At 43.9% G+C, this 22,594-nt stretch overlaps 1 protein-coding gene across 12 annotated transcripts in view; it reads right to left on the bottom strand.

Annotated features, from left to right (window-relative positions):
- KALRN (kalirin RhoGEF kinase) overlaps positions 1–22,594 on the bottom strand; it is a 780,132-nt gene that overhangs the window by 31,420 nt on the left and 726,118 nt on the right. For 8 of the 12 annotated variants that reach the window (XM_073305138.1, XM_073305143.1, XM_073305140.1 and 5 more), the window contains 4 exons: positions 21,457–21,695; positions 20,288–20,535; positions 16,926–17,049; positions 15,694–15,753 (listed from right to left, as the gene is read on the bottom strand). In XM_073305138.1, the coding sequence (XP_073161239.1) occupies positions 15,694–15,753; positions 16,926–17,049; positions 20,288–20,535; positions 21,457–21,695 (671 nt within the window). Of the gene's footprint in view, positions 1–15,693; positions 15,754–16,925; positions 17,050–19,310; positions 20,536–21,456; positions 21,696–22,594 lie in introns of those variants that run through there. The other 4 variants (XM_073305151.1, XM_073305152.1, XM_073305144.1 and 1 more) reach the window with 3 other exon arrangements.

Genomic DNA, 22,594 nt, shown 5'->3' with positions numbered 1-22,594 from the left:
TCAAAGTGTTCCCCATATGATTCAGCTATTGGTTTCAGTAGGTCAGTTAATATACTTATTCCCTCTCCTTTTGTAAAACATTAGGGAGCTATCACTCATGGGAACAGGGAAATGGAGGTACAGGAAGATTAAACTACTTGTTCAGAAGCAAAGAAAGTGTCAGTGACAAAACTGGATATAGAACCCGGATCCCCCAACTCAAAGTCCAGATTCCTATTCCCTGGACTTTGCTGTCTCTATTTGCAAAAAGCTTGTGCGTGGGGAGCAGGTGGTCATTAGAATTTAATCAGCACCTATCTCTGCATGACAGAGTACGTCTACACTACAATCGGGATGTGAGATTGCAACTTGTGTAGACATATCTGAGCTAGAAAAGCTTGTGGCAGTGCAGACTTCTGCAGAGCCTGTGAAAGCCTGCCTGGAACCCTTCGTAATTATTTGCGCAGCTAGCTCATGCTGAAGTCCAGGCTGCCATGGCATCATTGCTTCAGTACCTGAGCAGTCTGCATGAGCTGTAATCAGACCCATGATTGCAGTGTAGACATACTGTAAGCTAAACCAACATTTCTTCTGTGGAGTCAAGTGTTTTCTTCAAGCCACCAAACAGACTTGTAACTTTTTGTCATTATGGCAGAGGTACACAAGACATCTTGGGCTGATATAAGCCGCCAGAACCATTGACTTATTTCTGCTGAGAATCTGCCCCGTTAGCTTTGGGCAAGTTTATGTGACTCTTTTCAAACTGCTTTATCGCTGTAGGTTGGGTATTCTCCCTGATCAGGGAGCGTGCCATGTTTTTCTGAAAGTCTCCAAGACAGTGGATTGCACAAAAGACAGGAGGGCTCTTAAAACATACACGTACAAAAAACTGTTTTAATTCACTTCTATAATCTTTTTTAGAAGATTTCCCTGATAGGGTAAATATGGTCTGCTCTATTTTGGAGGATGTAAAATTCCTTATCTTTCCATGGACTATACAAACTCCCCACTCCATATACACCCCCACACCCTCCCTTTTAAACATTAGCCAACTCCAGCTCCAGGGTTTCTGTTTGTAGACTGAACTGGCCCACAGTTTCCTTGGGCATAAGAAGATCCTTCAATGTTGAAGTCATGTGACAAACCTAAAGGAAGTGTTATGGTTTAGGACTCAGTTAATCGCTCCTGACTCCTTTTAGTCAGCGTACCAGATATTTATTTATATATCCGTTTATTTCCAGCATGCGTGGAGAGAGTTGAGAAAGTAGGGCAACTGCCATTCTGAAGTTTGCTCCCTCTGCTGACAACAGGATGATGATGGCAAAATACGAACTGCAGCATACAGAGAAGAAAGGGTCTCTGGAAAGTATTTGCCATGAACTCTGCACCCTGAGAAGAGTGAAATCAGTAGTAGAGAGCTGGACACACAGGCTGGTGAAATGGTACTACACAGCTGGATTAGCCCAACCAAGATACGTCACTAACCGAACGTGCCCGAAAGCTAAGTTCTGAGCCAAAAGTCCCTTGAGCTGCCATGTTCATGTAGCGCAAATCCATCAGTAGAACAATACAAAGGTGTATTTATATAGCATCCTTCACACCCCCGTATCCAGTTGCTGATTAACCAGAATAGAGGATCATCCCCATACATGGAATGACCAACAGGCACAGGGTCCTGAGAGGAAACATCCTTAAAGATTCCCTTGTAGAGATCCCTGATGCCAGCTTATCACAGGGAGGAGTTAGAGGACCTTTTGAAGAAACAAGGCCAGCTACACTGAGACCTGTGCCCCTGTTGCAAGTCCTTGTTCTTGGCAGCAGAGTCACTAACACCGGGGGGGGGCGCGCTCTGGGGCTCAAGCACCCATCAGCCACAGTTGTTTGGTGGGGCCATGGAGCTGGCTAGCTGCTGCTCAGCTGTTTGTTGGCTGTCAGAAGGCACTGCGGGGGGGGGGGGGGGAGAGCCAGCACCGGTTGAGCGTGTGTTGGGGGAGGGGGTGGAGAGGAGCAAGCAAAGGGCAGGGGGGCGGGTCTGGAGCAGGGCCTGAGGGCAGAGCCAGGGTAAAGTACCCACCAGGAAAAATAAAAAAGTCAGCACCTATGCCTGGCAGCACAGCTCCATTGCTGCCCATGGCCAGGACTGTCCCTGGGACCGAAAGCTGTATGTATGGGGGGGTAATCACTTGAGAGAACATAGCCAGTTTCAGGCCATTCATTTTCACAGGTAATCTGCTTTTGAACTGAGGGGGAAGATGTGCAGTCTCTGCTACACTCCTGGCCAGCCCTACTCCTGCACTGCATGCCCCTGCCTCCATCCCAGTTAGTCTCTACCCCTTTCCCAGCATGCAGCCCTACAAGAGCACGCTCCCTGGGTTCCCCAAGAGGAGGGGAATGGCAGCGTAAAGACAACGGACCACATTCCCCTTCTGCATGAACACTGTGGAGACCAGCAGGCAGGTCACCTCTATGTACAGCTCTAGGGGTATAATGCTATCATAAGAATGGCCATATTGGGTCAGACCAAAGGTCCATCTAGCCCGTATCCTGTCTTCTGACAGTGGCCAATGCCAAGTGCCCCAGAGGGAATGAACAGAACAGGTAATCTTCAAGTGATCCATCCCGTCGCCCATTCCCAGCTTCTGGCAAACAGAAGCTAGGGCCACCAGCCCTGTCCATACTGGCTAATGGCCATTGATGGACCTATCCTCCATGAACTTATCTAGTTCTTTTTTGAACCCTGTTATAGTCAATATATATATCCCTTTGAGTGAGAAAGCAATAGAAGGCTGTAAAAAGGCAGAGGCAAGCCACAGACAGAACAGACTGAAAGTGTGTATCAGGAGCACAGGCTCCTCCCAGGGGCAAGGCCTTACAAGTAAATACCAGCGAGTTGGGGCTCTAGTCTGAAGATTTATGGAGGTGTGGACCGGAACCCTTCACTGTACATGGCTTCATCCTGGCAAAACCTTAGGGACATACTTGCAGGAGTTTAAATTTAAACACTGCCAGTACTAATATTGACTTTACCTGCCACTCCCCTCCAAAGGGGATGGCTGGGGTCATCTCAGCTAAAAGACCAACAGCAAAAGAGATCTGGTTGGAGTCTATGTAATTTAAGCAGCAAACTAAGCAAAGATGTGAAAACAAGAGTAAGATGCTCAGCCAGGTGAATGCCCATAAAAATGTAAGCTGCTTACATTTTAATCTGCATCCTAAATACAGTGTCAGTGGGGCTCCTAAAGATAAAACTGGTAACGTGATATTAAGATAACCAGAGTATTTATCTGAAGTCTGTTTTGCTGGCACAGTTTTATAAGTGACAAAGAGAAGCATTAATAGTGGACCTAATATACACAACCAGGCTGTGGGTGGTTTGACACAAACTATGTAAACTGTACTTACAGATTAGGACGTTATTGAACAGAATTATCAGGGTGGAAGCATCACTTAGCAACTACTTATGGCCAATAAACTGGATTTCTGTTGTGTTTCAATTCAGCTACATAAAGTAGTCACGCATCCATTGCCAAATGCTCCATAAACCAGTGGGCAGAGTAGAAACTGCAGTAGGATTCAGGTGGAACAGTAAACTATAAAATTTGATAGAAGGGCAGATTGCATTTCCTTATAACTAACTAAGCAGGCTCATATAAATAGCAAACAAAAGTGGCCCCAAGGGCCATAGTAAGCAAAGGAAGCACAATCTGACAAGCGTTTATTGGCTTGATGAGATGGTCAGCGAATGGCATGCTAATCACGGTTATATAAAAAAAAAAAAATCAACCTTCCATAACACCTGACTGAAATGGATTCAGTGACTACCATGACCTAGCATGGAGAATGCTGCTGAGAGGTCGAACACTGAAGTGTGACAGAAGCTGAACCTGCTGCCATTAGTAAACTATTACATACCCTTACACTTGCTGTCTACACACTACACTCTGAGTCCTCACTGGACTTTTCCAAACCGAACAAAATGAATGAGATGAATATGCAATCAACTCTTCTCATTTTTCTCCAGTAGCTCTGATAATTAGCATAAAGGCCAAATAGGTCAGCGCTTATGCAAGCGAGCTTCTTCAGATAACGGGACTGACAAGGTTCACCCTCCATACCAAACAGGATCAAGCCCTTTGGGCACATAGTTAACTTTCCAGCAACTGTGTGTCTTTGTGTAACAAATGCTACAGCTGTAGAGAAATAGTAAGAATTTAGGGTTTAATATTAGTCTTTAGACAAGCATTGCAAAAGCCTATGACAGCACCTAATATTAAGATATTGGGCAACAGCTATTCATCTTTTTGGCCACTAAAATCAGGTTAAGGTACAGGTCTGCCTGCAGTATGAATACTTTGCACAGTAGCAGACATATTTGCAGCAATAAGGCAGTCAGTTCCCAGCAAAGTGCTTTGAACATCTTGAGATCCTAGCAAGTGCTTATATTTTTTTGTTTACACAAGCCCTGTACTCTTCTTTGTAGTTTGTTGGTGTGAGCACAAGTCAAAATGCCTCATTTCTATTCCGGAAAGCTCAACAGCTTTCAGGTGGCTTGTCCATTTATTAAAGGATTTGATTCCCCTCTTGACGAACACTTCATTATGGACTGCGAGCTGTACAGCTCTCTTAGGAGGATGGTTGTGGGATCTCATGCAGCAGTCACATAACTACTGATTGACCCTCTGCACAGAAGCTCAGATCCATACAACCCAACATTCCAGTACTACAGTAAAACTATAGTATAGTAATGAACTTTCCCAGTCATCGTTTTCAAACTGACTCCCACAAAGTCAGAATGTAAAAGCCTTCATAATAGGAAAAAGAAAAGGAGTACTTGTGGCACCTTAGAGACTAACCAATTTATTTGAGCATAAGCTTTCGGGAGCTACAGCTCACTTCATCGGATGCAGCTCACGAAAGCTTATGCTCAGATAAATTGGTTAGTCTCTAAGGTGCCACAAGTACTCTTTTCTTTTTGCGAATACAGACTAACACGGCTGTTACTCTGAAACCTTTCATAATAGGAGTCATTCTTCATTTTAACAGTAGAGGGCAGGGTTTACTCTAGGACAGGCAGGTCAGTGTTTGCAAGCTATTCTCTGTTCTTTTCCTTGTCTAACAGATTAAAAAGAAAAACACACACTATCATTTGCAAATGAGGGTTGCAGAATCCAGTGTCAACATATTTCTTGTTCCTTTATTTTTAAGTTTAAAAAAAATTAAGGATCACTGGAAAAGCAAAAGATTTAGTAGGATTCCTTCATAATCATTACTAGCTTTCAGGAGAAAGAAAAAGAAAAAAAACCCCAAAAACAAAAAACCTTAATCCACAGCAAAACCAGAACTCCACTGATCAAAGCAGAGCTAATGTTGCCTTCTGACACTTTCAGAAGCCTCCCATTATTCCAAAAAGGACAACGCTTGTTACGAAGGAAAGCGCCGCCAGAGCATTAAAAGATTGAAGACGCCGTCAGAGAAACTGGTACTGTCACAGCGAAGGTCTGATTTAAAAAGAAAATGCCGACCTGCAAAATGCTTGGGCAGTTGAGCAGAGTTCCCTAGAGAAGTGCCTGGAAGGGGCTGGACGTACGGGCTCTGTAACTACTCAAGGAGCCAGAGAAATCTGACTTTCTCCCTAGAGCATCCGTCACTGCATGCAGTATCTACCCACCTTCCCAACTTGGTGGTCTTATTGTCAGGACCCAACAAAACCTAGCTTTCGATCAGGCCTTCTGACTTGAGGGGGTACACTGGTTTGACAATGGAAGGAGCCTGACCAGGATTTGCTTTGTTAACTTAAATGACACTTTTCAAGGACTCTGTCCTCAAAAAATATAAAGACTATCAGTCGTGTTCTTTCCCGTAATTGTTCAAAGCACAAGTGTTGGGTGTGGAAAGCGTCCACATGATTCACAAAGGAAACCATCAGTCTCAAGGGGTGTGTCTGCCCATTGGAGTGCAATGAACTATAGGCATGCGGACAGACCCCTTTCCTAATGGTAGGTTACATTCTCCCATCACATTGCCAACAGGTGAACATGCAGAGCTCTTCTTTGATGAAACAATACCAAGTGTCTACAGTTTTTCCACAATGGGGAACTAGAGGGGGAAGAAGCCATCTCAGTTCACCCCAGGCTCATCATTCTTTGTCCATATACCTTGTGGATGTGGATAAGCAAAGAGTACAATATCACAGAATACACTGCCTATTCAAAGTATTATTAAATGAGCAATGTTAATATTCTGAGTAAGAAGTTCTACAGTATCAGGTACCATTGTTTAGACCAAAGGGAACATAATAATGAAGCTATAGATATTTAATCGCAAACTTTGTGCTCCCTACATTTGCTCTCATAATACATATATATTAGTTGCAAAGTCTATGCAAATTTCCCCACTAGCCCACACAAAAGCAAATGCTTCCAACACTCCAGGGTTTTTTGTGGTTTTGTTGTTTGTTTAAGTTAACAAAGGCAAAGTTAGACTTGAAAATTGAAAGCCACAAGATCTGGCTAGCACTGCTAAAGTGGCTGGACAGGTGTTGTGAATGACTCATCCTCCTCCTGTGCTGGGAGTTAAAGGCAACCATATTTCAAAATTGCTCATAAGGATTTTACACATTGCTTTCCATGTGCCAAGCATGACCCAGCAATTATACTAATTCACAATCCTCACAGAAAGCCTGAAAGGTAGACCACGATCAGCATTTGACAGATGGGAGCACAGGTGCAGAGAGATGAAGTGACTCGCCCAAGGTTATAATAGCAGCCACTGACTCCTTTCCTGCAGAGATGTGGCATGATCATGTGTAACCCTAACCCTAATCAACTGACTGGAGCCACACTATAAACCAGGGGTGGATTTACCATGAAACAGTGAGGTGGTACAAGGCCCACAACAACAGGGGGCCCCCCAAAATGCAGGACACACCTCATCTGACAACCTGCCCCTGAGTCCCGGCCGGCAGCACAGCCGGGCTCAGGCAGGCAGCCTGCATTCCATGGCCGGTGGCCCCATGCTGCTCCTGGAAGCGGCTGGCTGTTGGCATGTCTCTGCATGCCTCTAGCGGGAGGAGGCGGGTCCACATGCTGCCCCGCCCCAGGCAGCGCATGGAGACCCGCTCCCCCACCCCCCCAGTGGCGCGCAGAGACATGCCAGCAGCAGTGCAGCAGGGCTAAGGTGGCTCCCTGCCCGCACTGCCTCCCTCCCTCCGTGTCACACCACTCACAGAAGCAGCCGGCATGTCCATGCGGCCCCTGGGGGTGTCTCCGTGCATTGCTCCCACCCCGAGTGCCAACTCCGCAACTCCCATTGGTTGGGAACTGCGGCCAATGGAAGCTGTGGGGGTGGCGCCGGTGGGCAGTGGCACAGAGAGACCACCTGGTTCCCTCCCCGCCTAGGAGGCGCTGCCAGAGGGGTGTGCTGGTTGCTTTGGGGGCTGCGCTGTTCAAGGTAAGTGCCGTCCCCCTAACCGCTCCCGCACCCCAACCCTCTGTGCCAGCCCAGAGCCTGCACCCAAACTCCCTCCCAGAGTCTGACCCCCTGCAACAATCAAGGTACCTCACTTTATTTTCATTTACTTCCTATTATTTATAATAGAGGAGGAGGAGGAGAAGGAAGAAAAAAAATGAAAAACTGAGGGGAGATGAGAAAACGTTCTGTTTCTTGGCTGGGTCGGGGGGGGGGGAGTGGGGAAGAAATGAACCTGCACACAGGGCCCCACTAACTCTAAATCTGCCACTGCCATAAAGATTGGCCTCTTACTAGCACTCCTACGTGTTAGACTTTTATTTGAAAGGCCACACACTAGCTGATCCAGGTTTAGAATTTGTGACTTCCTGATTCCTAACTCTGTGCTCATGCTTCCCGGCCACCTTGTCTCCAGAGAAACTATTTATTTTGCTAACAGTCAGTGAGGCATAGGATAAAAATCTGAACAAAAGCAGAGATGCTAAGGCAAGATATTAATCTTGTAGTTATGCAAATACTTTGAGGTGTCTAGATCACGTCTCTAATGAAGTCCTCCAGCTTCTAGAAATGGTAACAAAAGGAGAGGATATGACTATTTCTGCCAAATCTAAATGAGAACCAATTGGTGATCCTATTCCCCTCCTGCACCCAAGTAGTCTTGCATAGGTTTTGAGGCGAGTTATAGAAGGCTCTTGGGGTCCTGTTTACATACTTTTCTTAGCCTTGAGTGTAGCTCTTCTGAGCAGTACAAAATTATAGCTACCCTACATTTTTAGAACAATGACTGCAGTAGCATTGTCAGTGGAGTTTCCACAAAAGAAGAAGAAACCCAATCAGGTTGCAAGATGACTGCCTATTCATTTCCTAAACATCTCTCTTCACAAGGAGACTAGATGGGCTAGGGCATCCCTCCTGGACAGAGAGCTTTTCATCTCGATGGCACTGGGATGAGTCTGGCCCAAATGGGCAGTGGTTTGGAAAGCAGTTTAGAAGGATTTATTGGACTCTGTCCTCTCAGTGTCTCAGGTGTCCACTCCACCAAACAATTCTCCCACTTGGGAGCCTTGCTAACAGTTGAGACCCCAAGACATGAATGAGCATGGAGAAGGAGTCACTCATGCTGAGGCAGTCCCTCCATGTTAAGGTTTAGCAGCCAGAATGGTGGAGGAAGAAGATAGCTACACAAGAAGCAAGGCAATCCTGTGAACAAGAGACTTCCAGCACCAGCACTCTACTGAGAGCATAAATGCGCCCCCTCTTCCCTACACCCATGATCTAGAAACTCGTCTCAGGGGAAGAATAGTAGATTTAAGAAAACCTTTGTTGTATGGCAACTAAAACCAGACTATAATGTTTAATTTACTCACAGCTAGGATTGCCGATTTTGGTTGGACATATTCCTGGAGGTTTCAATCACATAATGATCTTTAATTAAAGATTAAATTCCTGGAGACTCCAGGACAATCCTGGAGGATTGGCAACATTACTGGCAGCTGAGAACAGGTTGTCCTTGCTCTGCTTCTCCTAGGTTTTTTTGTTTTTTTTTTCCACTGCAGTATGAGAAGGTATTTTTAAGGGCCCAGATCAGCACCAGTTTTGCTCTTGCATTGATTTGAATTTATTACAGGCTAATGAGACCTTTGTGAATTAGAGTGAGTAATGGTATTTTTAGCTACAGGAAATGAATGGCAACCTGACAGGTACAGGGGATTGGCCCTGAAGGACAAGACAAGACCTCAACTCGGGGGAGACCCTTACCTAACCCAGAGAGCTACCCCCTTGTTCAGCTACCCCTGAAAGGCATGACCTGGCTGGAGGATGGACTCTCAGAAAGGCCAGATCACTGTGGTATCAGAGCAGCTGTCCACAGGGGCACCAGGAGTGAAGAGGATCTGCTCCACCCCACCAGACCACTGGGGGGCATCTGTGGCAAGTGAGCCCCTTCACAGTTGGTGGAGAATGCAGGCAACTCATCCAAATCTGCTAAAAGCATTTGGGCAGACTATGCCAGGTGGGGCTACCGGACAGATGGATGTAGAGAAACTGTTCAAATGGCTGACATAACCAGCCGCAGCAGGCTATGCAACCACACAAATGACAATACCAGGTGTTGCAACAGATGGCTGCCTAACAGCAGCAACAAGCAGCCCTCCAGTTACAACAGCAGCAGCTTGTCAGAAAACTGGCTGCACAGCAACAAGAGCAACAGCCGTGCCTTGTCCAACGGACATCGGATGCTCACATTGTTGTGGCCCCTGATGACTAATTCCCTCACAGGAACACCGAGCTCATCTTCACTCCCCACGATCCCAGTGAAACTCAAAGATGAGACCAGAGGATGACTGAGGCTTTTCTAGCTACATTTGAACAAGTGGTGACAGCTGCACAGCAGCCTCCCACACACTGGGCCATTTCGCTGGCTCCATATTTTATGGGGCCACCTCAGGCTGCCTACAGGGGACTCAACCCTGTGGCCACACAGGACTATTTTGTATTAGGTTTTGTATGTAACATCCAAATATCAGCATTGCTTTTGCAAAGAAATGTATCCACAGGGGGCCCTGCCCCAGGTGGTAGCCCGGAAGCGAAGGGACCACTGTTGGCGCTGGCTACAGCCCAAGAAAGGTGGCAGAGCCAGTCTTAGTAGAACAATTCACCCAGATACTGACCTGTGACCTGCTAAAGGTCAAAACAAACTTAATCAGTTTGTTACCTCCAGACAGATGGCTTAGTGGAATGGTTTGCCAAAATGCTGAAAGATGGTAAAAAAATTTGGGATGTCAGATCCTCACCATTGACCAACTACTTCCCTCACTATTATGTGTCACAGGAGAAATCCCACAAGCTTTCACTTGATTCTCACAGTTTGAGCTACTATACGGGAGACAGCCTTATGGCATCCTAAGCTTCCCCTAGAAATTGGGGAGAAACAGAGGCCACAGGCCACAAACATGGTCCAGTATGTTCTTCAGATTGCATGAGAGGCTTAAGTCTTTAGGCAATCTCTCAAAAGAGAGCTTGATGAGGTCCATACAACCAAGGGACCCATCTGTGTGTCTTTAGGCATGGTGACCAAGTGATGTTATCCCTACCAACTCTGGAATCTAAGTTGCTGGCCAGATGCTAAGGACCATTTGTGGTAGTAAGACAAGTTGGACCAGTGGACTCTGAAATCTGACAGCCAGGAGAGGAGATATAGTCGGGTCTCTCTTTTGCATGTTAACCTTTTAAAGACTTGCAAAGTCAGAGCAGGACAACTACCACCACCTTATCCTCCTGACCCTGAACTAGATCCCCAGTCACCCAGAGTTCAGAGATCATACAGACTGAGAAGATCTCCAGACTGAGCAAAAAGCCCTGATATATTGTTTGGTTGAGTCTTTATCCTCTGTATTTTCAGCTCTACCTGGACAAATCTACTTGACGTACCATAAAGAACCACAGAATAAGAACAGATACAAGAGACCCCTCAGCCCTTTTCTCAGAAAATACGAGAAGCTGTCCTGGAGGAATAATAAGCAATACTAGACATGAGTGGAGGAGTGCCATTGTGCTGGTAACAAAACCAGATGGCATGACATGCTTATTAACTTTAGAAAGCTTAATGCAATATCAAAATTTGACGTATACCCAATCCCCAGGATGGACAAGCTACTAGAATGCCTAGGAACATTCAAATATATTATCACCCTGGATTTGTCAAAAGGGTATTGGCAGATCCCTTTGACACCTATATTCTGGGGGGGGGGTAGAGGGGGTGGAGAAGAGGGAGAATGAAGACAGCCTTTACCACTCTGTTCAGCCTTTACCAGTTCCACACTACACCATTCAGCCCCCATGGGGTAGCAGTGACATTTGAGCAATTTATGGACCACGTACTTAGACCACATGGACAGTACACAGCAGCATCTCAATATCATCTATTGGCAGAACTGGGGCAACCCCATATGAAGGTCACAGCCATGCTGCAGGCCCTCAGATGTAGGGCTCATGGTGAGCCTGGCTAAATGCAAGATGGGGAACTAAGAGGTCATGTATCTGGGCTGTACAGTAGGGACAGCCCAATTCTAGCTGTTAGTCACATAGCTAACAAGCCTTCATGCCCTGCCCCATACAAACAACAATGAAGCAGGTGCAATGCTTCTTGGGATTGGCAGGGTATTATAAGCAATTTGTTCTAGAATTCACCATGATTGCAGCCCCTGCTCATGGACCTTATCAAGGACAGTTGTCCCCAAAAGATTATCTGGTCAGAAGTCTGTGATGCAACATTTAGAACCTTAAAATGGTCACCTCTGCTAAGAATGGTACTCCTTTACCTGGGTTTTTCAAAACCCTTTATCATGCTGGCAGACGCTTCAGAAGTGGGAATCCAAGCAGCCAGACAGAGAAGAATGCCTAGTCCTCTGCATAAAAGTCAAAAGAGATTCCCTTAGGAAGAAATTTATTCAGTCATTGGAAGGACGCTTGGCTGTGAAGTGGGATATGGATGCCTCCAAAAAAATAGTATCTAAGGGAACATTTCTCTAAGTGACTGATCAAGCTCCATGAAAGACACCAATCCTTCAAGAGTGCTACAACCATACAACTTTGAGGTACTCCACCAAAGGTGGAGCAGCTCAGCAAAATGCAGATTCCTCCCCCCCCCCCAAAGGGCAGAGAACCATTTGTTGAGGACAGTACCCTGGGCCCTGTTTTGATGGGGGAAAAGTATCCAGCCTCACCTCAGTCCCTGAAAAAATCATGGAGCAGGTCCTCAAGGAATCAATTTTGAAGCACTTTGAGGAGATGAAAGTAACCAGGAACAGTCAGCATGGATTCACCAAGGGAAGGTCATGCCTGACTAACCTAATTGCCTTCTATGATGAGATAACTGGCTCTGTGGATGAGGGGAAAGCAGTAGACGTGTTATTTCTCAACTTTAGCAAAGCTTTTGATACGGTCTCCCACAGTATTCTTACCAGCAAGTTAACATATGGGCTGGATGAATGGACTATAAGGTGGACAAAACACTGGCTAGATTGTCAGGCTCAATGGGTAGTGATCAATGGCTCCATGTCTAGTTGGCAGCTGGTATCAAGTGGAGTGCCCCATGGGTCGGTCTTGGGGCCAGTTTTGTTCAATATTTTTATTAAAGATCTGGAAGATGACGTGGATTGCACCCTCAGCAAGTTTGCAGATGACACTAAACTGGGAGGAGTGGTAGATATGCTGGAGGGTAGGGAGAGGATACGATACAGAGGGACCTAGACAAATTAGAGGATTGGGCCAAAAGAAATCTGATGAGGTTCAACAAGGACAAGTGCAGAGTCCTGCACTTAGGACGGAAGAATCCCATGCACTGCTACAGACTAGGGACCAAATGGCTGGCAGCAGTTCTGCAGAAAAGGACCTAGGGGTTACAGTGGACAAGAAGCTGTATATGAGTCAACAGTGTGCCCTTGTTGCCAAGAAGGCTAATGGCATTTTGGGCTGTATACGTAAGATCACTGCCAGCAGATCAAGGGACATGATCATTCCCCTCTATTCGGCATTGGTGAGGCCTCATCTGGAGTACTGTGTCCCGTTTTGGGTCCCACACTACAAGAAGGATGTGGAAAAATTAGAAAGAGTCCAGCAGAGGGCAACAAAAATGATTAGGGGGCTGGAGCACATGACTTATGAGGAGAGGCGGAGGGAACTGGGCTTATTTAGTCTGCAAAAGACAAGAATGAGGGGGGATTTGATAGCTGCTTTTAACTACCTGAAAGGGGGTTCCAAAGAGGATGGATCTAGACTGTTTTCAGTGGCAGCAGATGACAGAACAAGGAGTAATGGTCTGAAGTTGCAGTGGGGGAGGTTTAGGTTGGATATTAGGAAAAACTTTTTCACTAGGAGGGTGGTGAAGCACTGGAATGGGTTACCTAGGTAGGTGGTGGAATCTCCTTCCTTAAAGGTTTTTAAGGTCAGGCTTGACAAAGCCTTGGCTGGGATGATTTAGTTGGGGATTAGGTCCTGCTTTGATTAGGGGGTTGGACTAGATGACCTCCTGAGGTCCCTTCCAACCCTGATATTCTATGTGACAGGGCATACAAACCCTGCAACAGTAAGGAAGGGGTTAAGCAGCTACTTTGGGCCCAGGTAGTCCCACACTGCCACACCTGCAAAGTATGCCTGGTTTGGAGGAGGTCAGAAGGGGAGCAGGGCAGCAGGCCTACATTCTGAGCTCCTGAGGCCTGACTCCAGTGTGGCTAAACTCAAAGGAAAGAGGCATGGGAGTTGTAGAAGATTTGAGACTTTGAGTTCCCCTTATTTGAGGTCTTCACTTTACTTGTTGGAAGAGGGGTGGGTAGGAAGTGATCCAGGGAGGAGCAGTAGACATAGCTACCTACCCTGGTCCCTGGATTAGAACCTGGTGGAGAGGGTGGGGCCAGGTTCCTCTAACTCCTCAGGGATCCACTTCTGCCTTTGGAACCCCTTATATGGGGAGTCTACGGGAGAGAAGACCCTGAAACCTCAACCCAGGGGTAGACCCAGAGGGCTATGCCCATTGGTTGACTTTACAAGTCCAAAAGGGGCGGACATAAAATGCGAGACCTAGCTGGAGGGCTGACACACAGAAAGGCCAGATCACCAGAGGATCTGGGCAGCTGTAAACAGGGAAGCCCAGAAGAGAAGAGGACCTGTCATGCCCCACCTGGCCACTGAGTAGCACCTGGGCTGAGTGAGCCCTGTCACCATCCCCTGTCCTCTCTCTGGGTCCGTTGTTAAGAACTTCTCTTTCCCAGAGTATATTACTATAGCAGGTTGAACCATTTTATGGAAATTGTCCAATTTCACTGAAGTTCTGATGAAACACAGGCATGGTTACCCCTGAAGCCTACTTAGCTTCCTGCCAACCTGCTTGCCCACCCACCTCCTCAGCAGTTTGGCATGCAGCTGAAACCCATACTGGTCTTGCCAACAGTTATGGTGGTTTTGCTTTCTTGCCCCATAACTAACCCTCACAGCATCTGATAGGTAATGTTTGCACAGCTCTTAAAATGTAAAGCATATACTATTAAAGTGTAATTTAACCTGAATTATAACTACTGTAGAGCCTTAGGCTACTTTTCAAACTGTAGGAGTCAAGATTTCCTTTAGGCTACATTCCTCCAATAAGTATCTGTTTGATGAAGCTACTGTAATGAAAAAAGCGTTCCTGGTCAGGTAAGGTGACAGATTTGACCAGGTCCATCTCAATTTCCTCTCAGATTCTTACAGGAGATTCTTACCTTTTCCTTCATGCAAAAGTTACATAATGTCCGAATGAAAAAAAATACTTTATTGGAGGCCAGATACTGGTATTCTAATCCTAGCATGTCGCTGGGAAAGGCACCACACACTGGGCAATCACTTGTCTGTCTCCTTGTCTTGTCTATTTGGACTGTAAAATCTTTGGGGGCAGGGACGGTCTCTCAGAAGGTTTGTATAGTGCTTGATACATTGGGGCGGTTAGCTGTTACTATCATACAGATTATTTCCTTTTAAGGTCTAGAGTTCTTAAACTCTAATTTGATTTTCCTCTGACATGGGTGCACATCAGGGATATCTCCACTCAAGTTAACTGAGTTACACTGGAATAAAACTAGAGTAAAGACATCAAATGAGGTCTACTTATCAATCTCAGCCTTCCCTGAAATAAAGACCATCTAACCGCAGTGCACTATTTAGACTTCCATGCAACTGTAGCTTCCTGTTTAAAAAAAGCCTACTTGCTGTAAGACCGACCAAATTTAATCTGGACTTTTGATACCTAAGTGCTGGATCAACATTATTTTTTTTTTTGGAAAGTATCAATCTAGTCTGTCAGTACAATAGCATTGGCCATACCAGATTTCAACACTAGCCTAGCTAGAGCAGTTCAACATAAAACCCACCATCTTAATAATATAAAATGGAAATAGAGCAGCACATATTGGCAATTATGTGACCCTTTCAGTCAGAGAAATCTCACCTGAGGAAATCTAAATCAGAGGTATCTTCAGGAAAAACCAAATTAGCTTCCTGGCCAGCAGTCTCACATGGCTTAACACCTCCCTTACCCCTCCACCCCCAACATTTGCCCAAACTCCAAGTAGGTTCTCAACAAAACAGAGCTGGCAGTCCGTGTATGTTATACTGAATTTAAGTGTATATCCATGTACTGTATGGACACAAGCATTTAAAAAAAATTTAAAAGAATGGTACATATTCTCTGGAAAAGAATATCACAATGGTTGTCTGTACCTCCATGCTAGTATTGGGGTCAAGGTCATCACACTCTGATTCCTCGGAGCTGTTGGTCTCCTTGTTTGGCAGCATGAAGAGGAAGAAAGAAGTAAAAGGTTAGAACAGAGATTGGTTAGGCTGCGTGAGCAGCAGCAGCCGACTTGCGAGCAGCATGAAAATGTGTACTGGTAAAGGAAATGCTTTAAAAACAGAAAAAAAGTCAGCAACATGCTTTTGCGAAAGAAGAGGTAACAATCTTGCGACAGTTGTTTAGGCAATAAAAAAAAATAGCAAAGAAAGCCATAGAATGAAGAATTTGTCTGCCAAGCTAGACCAGCTACTTCTTTGAGTCTGGATTCTTGGCTACCTTACATCTTCTGTAAAGATTTTATATCTGTGCAAACCTGGGTTTTGTTTGTTGCAGAAAATTTTACTATGAGAATTTGCTTGTCCTTGTTGGGAGAAACAAGCCCCATATAGGTGCTGAGGAGGCTCCTTTATCATCTTTTACAGGGATTTGTGCTCGGACTTAGAAAATATTAGTCATGCAACCATAGCAGAAGATGGATCTTAAACCATAGTTCATCTTTCCCATATTAAAATACATCCTCCTACCATTCCCCACCCCCATACACACCAAGATCCAGGCTGGTCCCCCACTCTTTTAATATGGGAAAAGGGAGTGGTTGAGGACACCTCCCCCAAACACTTGGCTGTGACCCCAAAGTTGAAAACCCTGTTAGTTTAAGACAGAAGGTAAAATCCTGGCCCTATTGAAGTGAGTGGCAAAACTCATATTGACTTCAATGGTGCCAGGATTTCACTCAGCTTTCACATAGGCTGTTGCCTCACTATCTGGTATGATGCAGCTCCAAGTTTAGCCAAGGTAAAAGGAGCAAAAACAAAAAAACCCCCACACTGCTGCCCACATTTTGCATTTCTTCCATTGGGCATATATATTTAATTTTATAAATATTTTATAAAAATGAGAAATACTTACTTGTAGTTTGGATGCCAGAAAAAAAAAACAAAAAAACAAAAACACCAAACCAAAAAAACCCCAACCAAACACAAAGGCTGCATTTTATTTTGCATGCAAAATCCTGTTAGCATAGGAACTACCAAAAATTATAGAATTATAAACAAAAATCAAAACGTCACCCCCCACCTCTCCTGAGAGAGGATGGCAGAGGGGGTGAGGAGGATGGGAAGCAGGAGAGCGGCCCACGGCTTTGGATGGCCTTACTCACTTTAACAGAGACTTTGTTGCCCAGAATATCCTTGGATTTACGTGGCCCATTGGATTCATTTTTGCCACTGCTCTCCTTTTCCGCCCGCTTTCTCATGCGCAGGGTATGCCATGAACATGACTTCCTGTTGTACCAAAAAATGCACCAATCAAAAGGCAGCTCATGGCAGGGAAGGAAGGATGTGGAAAAGGGGACCAGCAGCTACATTTGTGAGTACTGCAATTCCCTAGAAAGTGAAAGCCACCAGGAATGCATCTATTTCAGTTTCAGCAATAACATTTATTTGAAAAAATTTCAATAGTTCTACCAGCAGATGTTGTGCCACATTTGCTGTTTTAATACATTTAGCAGATAGCCAGTTCCCTAGATAAAACAGGGAACTGGGCTGCCTCAGCTTCAGATAATCTATCAGGCTTCAGGGACTTTAGTGCTTGCATTTGTCCCAAACGTTTCTTGCTAAAGTGTCCATTCAATTTAAATCTTGTCAATTCAAGCAGTGAAACTGATGCAAATGTGATGGGAATGGGTCTTAATGGACTGATTTGATACAGCAAGTACAAGAGTTCAGAAGTTCAAGGTGGATCCCTCAGTGTTGCTAAGAACATGAAAAGCTAAAAAACCACCAAGTAGTAACTAGGTCATTAGATTTCCAAGAGAAGTAGTTTCCCAGAACTACAAGCTTTGCTATACTTCTTGGGGCCAAGAATTTCTTGTTAGTTTAACATGGTTGCATTTTGTCAATCCAATTGTCTGACATTATCAAATCTTTATTTGTTGACTAAACAGAATACAGAATTAGTGATTTTCATGTCCAACCCCTATTTACTGTCCCCATGACCTTATCCTTGGAAAAAATGCCATGGCACCCTTTACAAGAAAAATGCTGTGGAGACAAGAGAAAAATCAGATCAGATCAGACCAGACCAGACATCAAATTAAGAAAAAAAAATCAGTTTAAAATATGGATTTAATTTACTATCACAGCAGAAAGTTTGCCATTTTCAAGGTGTGTGTTTATTTTTTAATATTCACCTAAAGCAGAAAGTTCAAGAATAGCAGTGGAATGAGCTGGGACCCAGGTCAGAAGCATTATGCTACATCTGCCCACCTTTAAAGCATGCAAATTTATTTGCATGTTTGAAGCCAATGTTTGGCTCATGTCGCATCTACAGTACCTTGACACATTTTATACAGAAAGTTGCATGTAATCCAATGATAACTTGTGATGCCAATAAAATATGACCTGTTAGGATCTGAAACTCCAGAAACAGTAGACATTCTGTATTCCAATTCTTAAGTGTTCGTGTGTTCATTATGCTTTGGCATCAGATTAGAATAGTACAGTAGGTCACGTCAAGATTAAAACTACAGACCTCTAACAGCGTCACCAGCACAAGACTAAACTGGTTTATGTTAACTGAAACTGTGTCCACAACCACTTTTAGAGAGTGTCCACACTACAGCAACACAAACAAGGTCACGTGCATGGTGTCTTTGAGAACTAGTTATGGGCATTCACATCCAGTGAAGATGAGCACCAGAAAGGAGCAGCATTCTATAAACTGCTCACATCTATAAAATTTGGCTAGAAATCTGATGACAATATTCTTGCTTGGGATATTTTGGCACCTCTAGGCGAGATCCAAATTGGATATGCAAAGCAGTGGGGAGTTATCCAAATACTGCAGAACTCTCACCAGAATTCAAGTTTAAGCTTTCTTTGAAGATCTGGATGGAGTCAGTGGTGGGTTGATGGGTTTCTCTCCCCTTACCTCCAACTGGCTGAACTATGACCAGCAAGATCAAACAGAGTAGGGTGTGAACACTGTACTGTAACTGCTTTAGTATGGGTTATGGATAGACTAGTCAGACAGACTAAGTCATTCACCCCACTTTTAAACCATATTACATCGCAACATAGATAGAGCAGTAGACCACACCCACAGCTGGCCATTGTTTTTGTTTTATAGGACACCCATTAGAGAGTTCAGTCAAGCAACTATTTATTCCCAGAGCATGAAGAGAATATTTGAGATCTAAATCTCAAAAAGGGAAAAGGAAAAAGTGCAACATGTGCGTCATTCACGACAACAATTTTTGTTTCGTTCTCTTTGCGGAAATCGTTGCAGAGTACGACCGCACAGGAAGTTTCAATTGGACATCACTTACTGGAAAAATCTAATGCTGTTGACAAAATATAACAGCACCCAATTCCACACCAGTGCTAGAGAAGAATGCAATCAAGTCTCTAGCCATCAGAAAGATGCTAAATAATTCCATAGGTTTAGTATACATTTCAGACATGTTTTGACCAGGAGCATTGATCTTTTAGAACAATACAGGTAAACCCAATACCACTGACACAACTAACTTCAGCAGAATATATATATATATTTTTTAAAGGCTTCGTTCATCCCCACTTCAAATCTACACCTTGAGGCACTCATGTGAGATAAGATTTAGCATCCATCATGCTAATAAATTTTAGATATCAAAAGAAAACAGGTATTACTAAACAGGGTTGTACCTTCTGTATTTAATACCAAAAAACCACTTTCTTGCATTTAGTCATTTCAGATTGACAAATTTCTAAAAATCAGAAAAAAATATCCACACATTTGTTAAATAAGCAACAAAACATTATAACAAAAAGAAAACAAAAGGGTCAAGCTAGTCCTTTTAAACCTCATTAAAACATGCTCATGGTGAAAATTTATTTTACATATTTAAAATAGTACATTTAAAATTATTAGTTACATTACAGGTACAATGATGAACATTGCGACTATCCATTATATTGCACAACCTGACTTCATCAATATGGGTTTCTTTAAATAGTGCAAAATACTTTATACAGGAATGTACTTAGAAGGGGGTCTTGCCAACAAAAATTTTACAAAAGTTACCGTGAACAGAAAAATGTCAAAATAAAAGATACAAGCTGTACAAAGAAATTGCCATAGACAACAAAATCTCTCCTCCTTGAGAAGCAGGCCTCAGTCCAACACAAGGCCTGATTTTTTGCTAGAAGCTGTTATAACCAATATATATATATATAATTAGTAACTTAATACAACATAAATATAAGTCCAGTCCAATCAGGTCCATGTCGGTGTAAAATGGATCAATGTAAAACATGCCTTTAAACTCTTTACAAAGTATAAACAAAAAAAATCAAACAAAAATAACCAAAACCCGAACTATCCAACATGGATGCCCCATGCTGTGGATTGAGCATTCAAAGTTTGTTCCAATGGCACTGTAGAAAAAAAAAAAAAAACCAGCAGGAATTCCCTACCATTTTTTTGTTTTTTCCTCAAAAATCCATACACTGCTCCCAGGGAAGCCAACATGGCACTTACTTGATGCTTCCGTCGCTATTATCTGTAGTGGATTTAGTGAGGGGAGCCAAGATATTGCCTGGAATCCATCCTTCAGCGGCCGGGGAGTGGTCGTTCGCAGGCTGGTACACCAGGAACATGTTTTGCTGGTTGATGGCAAGGATCTGAACCACCTCGCCCTGATTCACGCAGATCTCATTCTCCTTCAGTGCATAGTAATCTTTGATTACCACCATGGAAGAGGTCCCATTGCACCCTCCCAAGTCACTCTGTGAAGGGGACAATAGAAATTCTTAGAAAGTTGTGTTGCTGGGGAAGAAGTAAGAGTTACCTTTTTTAGGAGCAGCCAGGGCACAGTTTTCAGACTAGTGAAGAAAAGAGGGTGTTTTAAAATCCTTAAATAATTATAAATTTACACCAGAAGAAAAAAAAATCTATAATTAAGAATTTGAAGTTATCTAGTAATCCAAATACCCTCAGAATTAAAGACAGAGTCCCGTTTCCTATCATAATTCGCATTTGGTTCAACGGTAATTTTGTTCTAGGAGTGCTAAGAAAAAACTTATTTGCATTTTATTGTAGCAAAACCATTCTATACCAGGATGTGGGGAAAAGAGCAGTGAAAGCTGATATCTGAATGTGAAATTAACACTCAAGAGCCATTTCGCAATGGCAGGTAAACATCACACAGTAATTTGACTTGCAACAACAGCTTTTAGTCCCTGTCAAGGCTGCATTTGAACCAGTGCTGATTTGGTGGCCTATGGGAACTGGAGTTCATGAACTCAGCTCTGTTTGCAATAGTATACATCACAGAGGAAACCCTATCTCCACAACTGGCACTCGTTAGCAGCCTCACAGAGGACAAGCACAGAGCTGATCTTCAAGTCAGGGTGCTAGGCATATTGTTCCAAGATTGAGGTGGAAGGTTTTATGGCAGCTGCCTGTGCTGTAAATGAAAATTCAGTCATCAGGGTTGTGAACACCACACTTTTCATGAGCCTTAAGTTTTCTTACAGTTGTTTGTAAGTGTTTAAGTTCTGCACATCTTTGATCTTTAACCACCTATTCTGCTGTGCCACAAGTTTGGCAAGCTGGTTTCTACTGACCTGATAAGCTCATAATCTCATGGATATTCCATGATACAAAGAAAGGTATGCTTGAGTATAAACGGTGAACAGAGAAAGTACCTTGTTTTGTTCGTATTTGTCCCCAGGCTGGTGGTGTTCATACCCTGCACTGCCATTAGAGGTAGATATCTTCAGGGGTGGCATGGATGGGTTACGGCTTGTAGCCTTTGAAGGCTTCTCAGACCCTACTGGAACAGAAGAATAGGGTCTGCTGTTGGGCTGAGACACCCTACTAGCTTGTGGTCTCATTACTGCCGAGGTACTTTCTTTGCGTTGATACTCTATGGGCGACTGTAGTGCTGCAGGAGAGGAAGAGAATTAGATGTACTGCTGCTTGTGACACAGCGTAGCCGGATGTGCAGTACATGACTTGCATGTCATTTCAATTAAACCGATATTGCTTTCAAAGTAAACCCAAGGGATACTCAACTGCATCACACTTGGAAGAGCATTTACATTTAGACATCTTGAGACCACCTCGCAGTACAGGATATAATGATTCAACACAAGAGACTCCTTTTACTGCTATGATGGAGTTGCTTGTCTAATGCTACATCATGCTGAAAACTTAGCCCTTCAACGGAAACAAATAAGTTCACATTTTAATTTCAAACAGCACATCTATCAGAATGATTCAGAGTTCCCTTATAGGTACAAATGACAAAACTTAAGTATGTAGTGTGTATTTATTGAAGTACTTGACACCCAGGCCACTAAGTTACTGGCTCCTGTTACACTCCGAAAACCTCCTACTCACAGAACCCACCTATATAGACAAGAAGCCATGGCTACGAAATTATCACCAAATGTAGTTTACTCTGGACCTGGTTACATCTTTGTGTAGAACCACAGAGTTAGAAGGGACTGGAAGGGTCATCTAGTCTCACCCCCCTGCCAAGGTGTAGGATTTGTACATGATCTGTAACTACCTTGATGCAGGGCAGTTCCTGGAAACTACCAACTAGGCAATTGCTGTTGATGGCATCAGAATGTTAACCTTAGTAAGGGCATCTTCTGGAGATGAATGACCAGCTGAGGTTAAGAAAGTTTGTGGGCATGCCCACAAGCTAAGTCAGATTTTGCAAACCCAAAATAGTAAGTCTGGGAGCAGGAGAAGGTGCTTAGCTGTGGAGAGATTGGAAAGGAAATAGGTGTGTATATTTGAGCTGGCGGGAGCAGAAAAGATTGGGTTTTCTGA

Source organism: Lepidochelys kempii, chromosome 11 (assembly GCF_965140265.1).
Source record: "Lepidochelys kempii isolate rLepKem1 chromosome 11, rLepKem1.hap2, whole genome shotgun sequence".
NCBI lineage: Eukaryota > Metazoa > Chordata > Testudines > Cheloniidae > Lepidochelys > Lepidochelys kempii.
The sequence above is the reverse complement of the archived record's forward strand: the minus strand, read 5'-3'. Positions and strand labels throughout refer to the sequence as shown.